General features: G+C 36.5%; 1 protein-coding gene across 5 annotated transcripts in view; it reads right to left on the bottom strand.

Annotated features, from left to right (window-relative positions):
• Positions 1-10357, bottom strand: part of CDC27 (cell division cycle 27) — a 73396-nt gene that overhangs the window by 21649 nt on the left and 41390 nt on the right. For 3 of the 5 annotated variants that reach the window (XM_026512557.4, XM_026512555.4, XM_026512553.4), the window contains exons 10-14: positions 7079-7178; positions 5903-6110; positions 5529-5701; positions 2707-2859; positions 965-1173 (exon numbers count right to left, since the gene is read on the bottom strand). In XM_026512557.4, the coding sequence (XP_026368342.1) occupies positions 965-1173; positions 2707-2859; positions 5529-5701; positions 5903-6110; positions 7079-7178 (843 nt within the window). The remainder of the gene's footprint in view (positions 1-964; positions 1174-2706; positions 2860-5528; positions 5702-5902; positions 6111-7078; positions 7179-10357) is intronic. The other 2 variants (XM_026512554.4, XM_057317856.1) reach the window with 1 other exon arrangement.

The following is a 10357-nucleotide window of genomic DNA, read 5'->3' as shown; positions in this document are numbered from 1 at the left end:
GTTTAAAAAACAACACAAGTCCTATTGATAATTGAGTTCTTAAAATACTACAGAGTAGTTTATGTGAAGAGAAGACAGTATCAGCAAGCTTGACTGTTCAGTATGTCAGAAGCTAGCACTTGTCAGGCCATCTTTTAATAATGTAACTACTTATAAATGAGATATAATCCATTAAAGAACACATATACACAGATCAAAAAAAATGTTTTAATAATATAGTGATTCAGATTTAGTGACAGAATGAAAATTCAACTGCTATAATGATTACCTCAAATGTAAAAAAAAAAAGCACGTCTGACATAACAACTGTAGCAGAGTTATCAGAATTATACTTCTTGTTATGTAAAACTATTAAGTCGGTCAAGAAAAATACAATAAAATATCAGCAGTAGATACGGTGTTGAGGCAGAAATAAGAACAAACTTTTTAATGCCTTCTTCATTTGTTAACTGTATGAGCCAGGTAACTTCCTCAATAGAGACGTTACTTAATAAACTGGAACACTGAGTTTAAATAAAGCTAATGAACTAGACTGGTATTTAGTAAACCAGAACACTGTAAGGAGCAACAACTAGCGCACAGTGCTCAATGTTTATTTTCTACTACCCAACAGGTGATTATACTAGTCCTCTCCACTTTCCCAACCATGTACTATCTGAATCACCGTTTCAGTGTTCTAAGAAAAAGAAATCAAACAGCAAAATCAATTATTTTCACAAGTTTGGTAGGAGAAAAGGTTGAAACTGTTGAGTAGAAGAATCTAGTATTCCATCATTAGTTAACTTAAGAGTTTGTTAAAGGTATACATTTCACGTAAAAAAAACATTTTGGTTACAATTTATCAACCAGTATATACTATTCTTCGGTATCAGTGACCGAATTTGTGACAATAAAGAGATGTCTGACAAAAATTACTATCAGTCCCCTCAGTAAGACGTTGTCTTTGCGCTTCATTAGCACTTACCATGCGTTATAATGTCTCGGATTGACTCTGATAGCATTCCGAAAACAAGCTAATGCTTTGTCTAATTCTTCAGTTAATACAAACTCATGCCCTAATAGAGTATAGGCATAAGCATAATTTGGATCAACCTGGATAGCTCTCTGGAAGAATTTAATTGCAATATCATGTTCCCGTTGCAAACTGAAACAGTTCCCTGCAGCACACCAGGCCTTAAAAAAAGATGGAAACAAAAACCAAATGTATAGTTAAAATTTTGCTTCAATTTTTCTAACAAAACCAAATTTATGACTAAAATCAAGACTCAGATCTCACTTGGAACAAAAAACAAAAACTGAAGCTTTTTTAAAAATTTATTTGAGAGAGAGAGAAAGAGAGAGCATGAGCGTATGACAGCATGGGAGAGGGGCGGAGGCAGAGGGGATCTGGAGCAGACTAGGCCCTGAGCCTGGAGTCTGTTGAGGGGCTCAATCTCACAATCCTGAGATCAGGACCTGAGCTGAAACCAAGAGTCAGACACTCAGCCAACTGCGCCACCCAGGTGCCCCCTCAAGTTTTAGTAGATACGGTTGATCCTCATTGTTCACGATTTTATATTGGTGAATTTGTCTACCTGTAAAAATTTATAATATTTGTAAAACCAATCTCTACACTTGGGAGTGCTTTTAGTGGTCACCCAACATATGAGTTGTCCAAAAGGCACAATCTCAGTTGAGGTGAAAAAAGGCGATTCTACGCCTCCTTGTTTCATCTCTCATATAGAGATGATCAGAGGACAGAGAGTGTAGTGGGTAGGGCAGAGCAGGGCAAGAAGCTCTGGCTCTGGGACCAGCTGGACAGAGACTGAATCCTAAATCTGGCACCTGCTGTAGGGTGGCCTCAGGCAAATCACCTTAACACATCTGAACCTCATTTTCTCTTTTATATAAAATAAAGATAATAAAATCTACCAGGATGGGTTGTTTCTAGGATTTAAGATTATAATCTGTGAGATATGTGCGTGTGTGTGTGTGTGTGTGTGTGTGTGTGTATTTCCCCCAGGAGCAATGATCCAGTCTTTGCTAATTCAGTGTTTACAGAAACTACTGAACATAACTACCAAGAATAATGAGAATTGACTGTTTTTAATTCTAAGATTAAAAATGTTATAAAAGTACCACTAACTATTCTTGAGATGCAACAAAATACAATTCTTACAGGACTGGAGCATGTAAATGAATTATGCCTATGTCTTAAAATGACAATAAAAACTATTTTAATTTAAATTAGCACTCTTTCCAGTCTACATAATTTCTGCTTAATGAACACTAATCCTACTGACAACAGCAATTTTTTTTTCAAAGATTTATTTATTTCAGTGAGAGAGAGAGCGCGAGTGCACACAGCAGGGAGAGGCAGAGGGAGAGGGAGACAGAAACCCAAGCAGACTCTGTACTGAGCGCGGAGCCTGATGCAGGGCTCAATCTCACGACCCTGAGATCAGACCTGAGCTGAAACCAAGAGTTGGATGCTGAACCGACTGCACCACCTAGACACCTCAACAACAGCAATTTTAATAGAGCCAAATCTTGATTAATCTTGAATAAAATATATGCTTATGAATCTGCACCACATACTCTAGGACTTTCTCTTCTCTGAGTCCCTCTCTGCCTGTAGAAAACACCATTTGAATTATTTGCTTCATCCCCACTTGGCAAGGGTGATCAGAAGACAACGACATAAGCAAAGTGTTTCAGTTATCATACCTCTGGTGAATTTTTATCCATGTCTGTTAAGTCTTTTGAAAGAACTGAAAGAGCAACATCTTTTTGAAGATGCCACAGTGTTGTAGAGTAGATCTCCATGCCTTCAACTCTGTAATTCTCAATCCTTCTAACCTCTGAGAATATTCTTTCAGCCTGAAATAAAAAAACTAGTTAATGGGAAAACAAGTTGATACAATTTACATATATACAGGGAGAGCACTGAGCACTGTTCTCATAGGACCTAAATGCTGCCTTGTTTTACAATGTTTATGTGAATTAGTAATAATGTAGGGTCTCAGTGAACAATGTTCCCCAGTAGGCCAAATACTGATGTAATCATATTCACACTTAACCTAGGTATACACAAGTTATGGTAAGAACATTAACTGTGAAAAGAAAACCTACGTTTTCACCAAAATGACAGAGGAGAAATCTATACAAAGTTACAATTTATAAAGGACAAGTCAATTATTTTATTCTCAAAAAACACATTTCCCAGTTTTAATAATGGCTTTACAGAATAACTCTCTCCAGAAAAGTGAAAGAATAATCATTTCTGTAACACCAAACTACTTGTGCACTGACTTTTATTAAGCGGTTGAGTTAAAAACTTCAGGGGAAAACAGGTTCAGCTGGCCACCAATGCTATGGCGTGCTGAGCACTGACTGAGAGCATACCCACCAACGTCATACCTCTGGGGAACTGCAGCGCCAGCCTAGAAATTCCCTTTTCCTTTGCAGCACTAACCTGACTTTAGGGTCCCTCCTCAGCTATTTTTTTCCTCCCCAAACTCACAGCTCTCAGAACAGTTTCTCTCACCCTGAAGTCTGAGGCTTTGGGTTATATAAAACCAATTATTAGTTCTCTAGTTTATTCATGCAAAAGATCAAAATTCTGAAAGTCAAGTTTAGTTTAGAATAAAAATATTTGGACTGTTCTTAATGAAATGAAGACGGCAGTAATAAAGAAAAAGCATTTATAAAACTAGGAACTTCAAGAAATGGCCCTATACTATCTAGGATTGGCTTAATGACTTATCACTTCCCTGAAATCCCTTAAAAGTCATATAGATAAGTTTTTCCAACAGGCATTGGTTGTAAGAAGACAGACCTAACCACAAGTCAAATATAGGATTGGAAATCTTTTGGTTTCAAATTTTTCAGGATCTATTCTTTCCTCTGAAAAGTGATTGTGGCACAGACAAAAAGAAAAATGAAAAAAACTCATGAAATTAAGTTGAAACAAAGGCTTCTGTTTAGTTAAGGATCTGGGACATTGCTCTGTGATTAGAGGGAAACAATAAAAATTATGTATTTTAAAGCACCTGTGAAATAATAAATTAGAAATAATTCTGAAAGGGGTTTTCCAAGCACAGCTTTTGCCTATGTATCATTATCCAAACACGGAACTTCCAGCAATGAATAAGGCTATCTGTCTACAGCAACACTTTTTTTCTTTACTATACATTGAGTTGGTATCTTCTGTATTTATTCTCTACCTAGAAGAACACTTCACCCCCAGATCTTTGCAAGGTTCATGAAGGAGTCACTTCCTTTCTCTGAGCACACTTTTTAGTAAATAGCACCATATATCATTGTCCTGCAATCCCCTTATCATGCTTCATTTTTTTCTTCCTATGACCTATTGCTACCTGTCCTCATACATGTATTGGCTTACAATCTGTTTCTCTTAGTAGAATGCATCCTCCAAAGGCAAGCAATTATCTGCTGGCTGTACTACAGAGTCTAGAAGGGAATCTAAGACATAACATGTGCTGAATAATGAACGGAAAGTAAACAGGGCAAAAAAGTAACTTTATTACAAACTTCAAAAAATTTATTTTTTTTAAGTTTAGGGGTGGGGAGAGAAAATTCTCAGAAGGTAAACTGGGTAGGAAATTTAAATTGGAAATTAGAATTTTCTTTGGCTTTATGTTAATAATCTCCTTTTCTGGTGTAAACTGATAACTTAAGCAACGAATGTAATTAAAACTAAAGGAATAAAAGTCTTGCGAAGGACATCATGTCCTCCGTTATATACAGTTTTCTTCATAGCATTTTTCAAGTTTATAAAACACACTAAATGCCAAAAATTCATCCCAGTAGGAACTCTGCATATAGCAGAAAAAAATTTTATTATTAACACCTAATACATGGTAATATATATTTTCAGATCCAACTAAGCATGGTGCAAATGTTTCACATAAGAATGTATGGACGTGGGCACCTGGATGGCTCAGTCAGTTAAGCGACCAAGTCTTGATTTTGGCTCAGGTCATGATCTCAGGGTCTTGAGACTGAGCCCTGTGTTGGGCTCCGCGCTCTGCACAGAGTCTGCTTTGGATTCTCTCTCTCCCTCTCCTTCTGCCCCTCCCCCTGCTTGAGCTCTCTTTCTCTAATAAAATCTTAAAAAAAAAAAAAAAAGGAATATATGGATGACTCAGATTTTACAAATCTATCTCAAGCAATCCCCCAAATTTAAATTACTCACCCCTTAACACAAGAAAAAACTGTCTATTTATGTATTAAAGTGCTCAGAAAATATAAAGACATCACATAATAAATACTAACCTTTTTTTGGTTTTGTTTTGTTTTTTAATTTTAATCAGTTGCACACCCAGTGTGGAGCCCAATGTGGGACTTGAACTCATGAACCTGAGATCAAGACCTGAGCGGAGATCAAGAGTTGGATGTTTAACCAACTAAGTCACCCAGGTGCCCCTAAATATTGACCTTTTAGATCTAGCTGCCTCAAGCACAGGCATTTTAATTAAATTTAAATTATCTCTAAAAAGGCATGTATAACAGTTTTCTATACTTACTTGCATATACTCTGAAAGTTCAAAATAGGCCCTTCCAATTTGGCACAGTACCCAACCAGTATTGTAGTGGTGAGAAGGTAGGTGGCTCAAGATATTTATAGCTTCTTTGCAGTTGTATGAACACAAAGCTAAATAACCTTTCCCCATTTCACGAAGAAGGCTCATCAAACCTTCTAGGAGAAAACGATATAGTAAACAAAGGAGAAAAACACAATAAAACAGTTTGGTTTTCTAAAAAGGCTAATTACAAAATAATTTATTAAAAATTCCAACATCTATCTAGAAAAAATGGAAGGTACTTTAATGAACATTAAAAAACTTACTTAAAATGAGTGAATAAAATACAAAGAAGATATTAAGCATTTAAAACAGACCTGCTGCTGCTTTCTGTAGATTAAATGCCTGGATCTGAGGTGTGATTGTGGAGATTTTCCCTTCTGAAATGATGGAAGAGTCCAATTTTGTAATTTCCAGGCTATCATTTATGTTAGGTTGCGTTATTCCTCCTTTATTAGTTTTACTTTTAGTTTTTCTGTTTGGGATTTTAGGTGGAAACTTCATTTTTAACTTTTTGCTATTCTCCTGTAAAAAGGAGGAAAATTCCACACTTGTTAAACTCATATATTTTAGACCTCCCAATCCTTTCTCAAGTATTAGACATAAAATAAGTATATAGTTTTGACTGGTCTCAATTTTTCTCAGAAAAAAATTTTAAAAACGAAAATTTTCAAAGTCATTTAATTTTAAATGCAACAATTCTGAAAATAAATTGTATTAACGAATTAGAGTGTAAGGTAAATCAGTATTGTTTGTTGCTCTTTTCTGAAAGTGCATAACTTTCATTTATTATTTAAAAATAAGAAAATAAATGAATGCAATATTACCTAATTGTCTCAGAGCATTATAACTGATAAGTTATAAAATTGTTCATTTGTTCATGTCAAAGTTAAAAATTATCCATAATATTTGTCAATGGACCAAGAAAATTTACCAAGGGCATAATGAAACCCTCCAATTGTACAAAGAAATGTGCAAAGAAAACACAGGAAATTTCCATTTATCCTTCCCCTAATTTTCCTAGTGATAATATCTGACATAACCACAGGACATCATCAAATCCAGGAGACTGGAATCAGTTCAATACTACCAACTAAATTACACATCTGATTTGGATTTCATCAGTTTTTACCCTTTTTTTTGGTGTGATAGTTCTATGAAATTTAATCACATGTATGATTCGTGTATTCAACCACCACAATAAGGATATAGGACTGACACCACACAAAAAAACTCCTTTGTGCTACGCTCTAGTAGTCATATCTCCCAAGTCCTAACTCCTAATAGCCACTGATCTGTTTCCCATCACAATAATTTTGTCTTTTGAACAATGTTTTATAATATTTATTAAAGAACCAAGAAAATTTATAACTGTTATAGACAGCTTTATAAATTAAAAAAAATTAGAAAAATTTTTTAGTCTCTGAATTTATTTAGTAGAGATGGAGGGGGAAGCATTAAGTAAATGTAACATATGGAAATCTTTAAATTACCTTGGTTGTAGAGCTGTCACTAGTAAAAAGTCGTGAACTTCTTCGAGGCAGTGCGTTTGGGGGAGATGTGATAGTGGGGCTCAATACCTGAGGTGTTGTACTAAAACAATGATAATGATAAAAGTAGACATTAAAAAAAACCCAGCTTATGGCCATTACCTATTGTTTCAATTCATTACATACATTAAAAAAACATATTCATCATGACTGTATTCTAAAGTTGGTAAGTTTGGTTGGTATGGTTTGTCATCTCTCTATGAAAACTCAGGAATTAAAAGCTATCTGTGTTACCATAAAATAACAAAGATTATCGTACAGAGCTTCACTCTATCTGAAATTGCTAATTTGAACTTAAAACAATCCACATAAAAATTCTGGATCAATAAATGATAAACACATCTATAACAAATTCTCTCTAGCCTTCATTAGCAATCATAGCGAGTTAGGGAAAAAAAGATAGTTGGACATGGACAGTCTAAATGTGGAATATTTGCCAAAAAAATAAATACCATTAGAACAATTATTATTTCCCTATAAATTCAAACAACCACATCAAGGTTTATTCTGTTTAGAACCAAAGGAATCTAATAATTGCCTGGGTACATTTTTTTTTTTTAAGATTTTATTTATTTATTTGACAGAGAGAGAGACAGCCAGTGAGAGAGGGAACACAAGCAGGGGGAGTGGGAGAGGAAGAAGCAGGCTTCCAGCAGAGAAGCCTGATGTGGGGCTCGATCCCAGAACGCCAGGATCACACCCTGAGCCGAAGGCAGATGCTTAACAACTGAGCCACCCAGGCGCCCCTGGGTACATTTATTTTTTTTTTTAACTTTAAAAGGCAAACCCTAAGATACAAGGATTCCATTCTTAGAAAGTAAGCAAACTTAAAACCTCAAGTTACCTGAGAGTGGGTAAGTCTATGGACTAAACGGTTTACAGTTTATGTGAAATCCCACTAGTTACCTGAATTTGAGTCAAAGAGGCTTCTGTGAATAAAAGAGACACTGACCAGTGAGTACAGAAAGGCCAAGCCGCCCTTATGTTTTCAAAAGACTGACTCTCAATGTAGGGATTATAGCAAGTGAGGTTACTTAGGCTGATGAATTAATTTTATTTTATGATACATTTTTTATGATACTTTTTTTTTTACAGATTTTATTTATTTATTTGACAGAGAGAGACAGCCAGTGAGAGAGGGAACACAAGCAGGGGGAGTGGGAGAGGAAGAAGCAGGCTCCAGCAGAGCAGGGAGCCCAATGCGGGGCTCAATCCCAGGACCCTGGGATCACGCCCTGAGCCAAAGGTAGATGCTTAACGACTGAGCCACCCAGGCGCCCCTTTATGATATAGTTTTTATTTTATTTTTTTAAAGATTTATTTTAGAGAGAGAGAGCAGGCGGCAGGGTAGAGGGAGAGGGACGGAGTCTTAAGCAGACTCTTCCTGAGTGCAGAGCCCAACATGGAGCTTGATCTCATGACCCTGAGATCATGACCTGAATTGCAACCAAGAGTCAGATGCTTAACTGACTGCACCACCCAGGCAATCTGATACATTTTTTTTTTAATTTGGACCTTATTATTATTAAAAATATTTTTTTAAAGACTTTATTTGTCAGAGAGAGAGAAAGAGAGAGAGGGAGAGCACAAACAGGGGGAGAAGCAGGCTGAGGGAAAAGCAGGCTCCCAGCTGTGCAAGGAGCCTGATGTGGTAGCCAAAGGCAGATGCCTAACTGACTGAGACACCCAGGTGTCCCTAGGATTTTTTTACTTATTTATTTTTAAAAGAGATTTTATTTTATTTATTTGTCAGAGAGAGAGAAGTGCACACAAGCGGGGGGGCAGCAGGCAGAGGGAGAAGCAGGCTCCCCACCAAGCAAGGAGCCCAATGTAGGACTCGATCCCAGGACGTTGGGATCATGACCTGAGCCGAAGGCAGACGCTTAATCGACTGAGTCACCCGGGTGTCCCCCTAGGATTTTTTTTTTAGAGGAGATTAGAGTTCACAGCAAAACTGAGGGGAAGGTACAGAGAGATGTGCCATATAACCCCTGCCCCCACACATGCACAGCCTCCCCCACTAGAGTGGGACATTTGTTACAGATGATGAACCTACACTGATATATTATAAAGTCGATGGTTTATGATATAGAGTTCGCCCTTGGTTTTGTTCATTCTATAGGTATGTGTGAATATATAATGACATGTATCCATCGTGGTATCATACAGAATATTTTCACTGCCCTAATCCTCTGTGCTCTGCCTACTCATCCCTCCCCTCCAACCCCTAGCAACTACTGATCTTTTTTACTGTTTCCAGAAGCTGATTCATTTTTAGAAGTACAATATCCTTTATTTGAACAACTATGTCACTTATACTTAAATGTGAATTATATGTTGTCAATAACATTACCTAATTATAGAAAAGAGTTTGCCTGAGAAGTGGGAGGGAATAATTTCATCCATGGAGCAGTTTATAGGGAGGACAAGCCGAGAAAAATGCTGAGACTTCTTAAAAGCCACAGAAAGTTGCATGAGTATAACTTGAATCTTGTGGGAGAAAAGGAAAAATAATAGTAAGACGATTCTGGGGTTAGGAGGATGAAAAAGACAAACTCTTCCTATATCATAATTTTCATTACAGTTCTGTTAGCTCCAAAGGGCAATTTGACAAAAGAAAAAAATGTCCAAAGTCTGACAGCCATCAGGAAAACGAAGCAGGATACTGAGAAAGTTTGAAACATTGGTCATAGCACAGGAAATATACTCATCTCTTCATAACTTGCATCTGTTTAACTAGAAGTTTGAGAATGAAAGGAATGTGCTCTAGAATCAGACTGCTGAGGTTTGAAATCAATTCTATCACTTATTACCTATGTGATTATGTGCCAGTTATATTAAACACTTTTTAAGAAAGTTTTTGTAGGGGTGCCTGGGTGGTTCAGTTGGTTGAGTTTCCGCCTTCAGCTCAGGTCGTGATCTCGGGGTCCTGGGATCAAGCAGGCTCCCTGCCTCTCCTCCCCACCCCCTGCTCATGCTCATTCTCACTCTCTCTCAATCTAAAATAAATAAATAAAATCTTAAAAAAAATTAAAAGTTTTTGTAAATAGTAACATTTTATGGTTTCATAATAAAATATGAATGCTAGTTATAAGAAGATGCCTTGGAAAGAATATAAAGAAGATTTTTAGAGGTTAATATATGTAGAGAAAATGATGACATACAAACTTTTTGGGGAAATTTAGCTAAGAGAACTATGCTATTCTAACCATCTCTAAAAAA

The sequence above is a fragment of the Ursus arctos genome, unplaced genomic scaffold (assembly GCF_023065955.2).
Source record: "Ursus arctos isolate Adak ecotype North America unplaced genomic scaffold, UrsArc2.0 scaffold_24, whole genome shotgun sequence".
In the NCBI taxonomy this organism is placed as follows: Eukaryota; Metazoa; Chordata; class Mammalia; order Carnivora; family Ursidae; genus Ursus; species Ursus arctos.
Note: the sequence above shows the minus strand (reverse complement) of the source record. Positions and strands in the feature narration are given on the sequence as shown.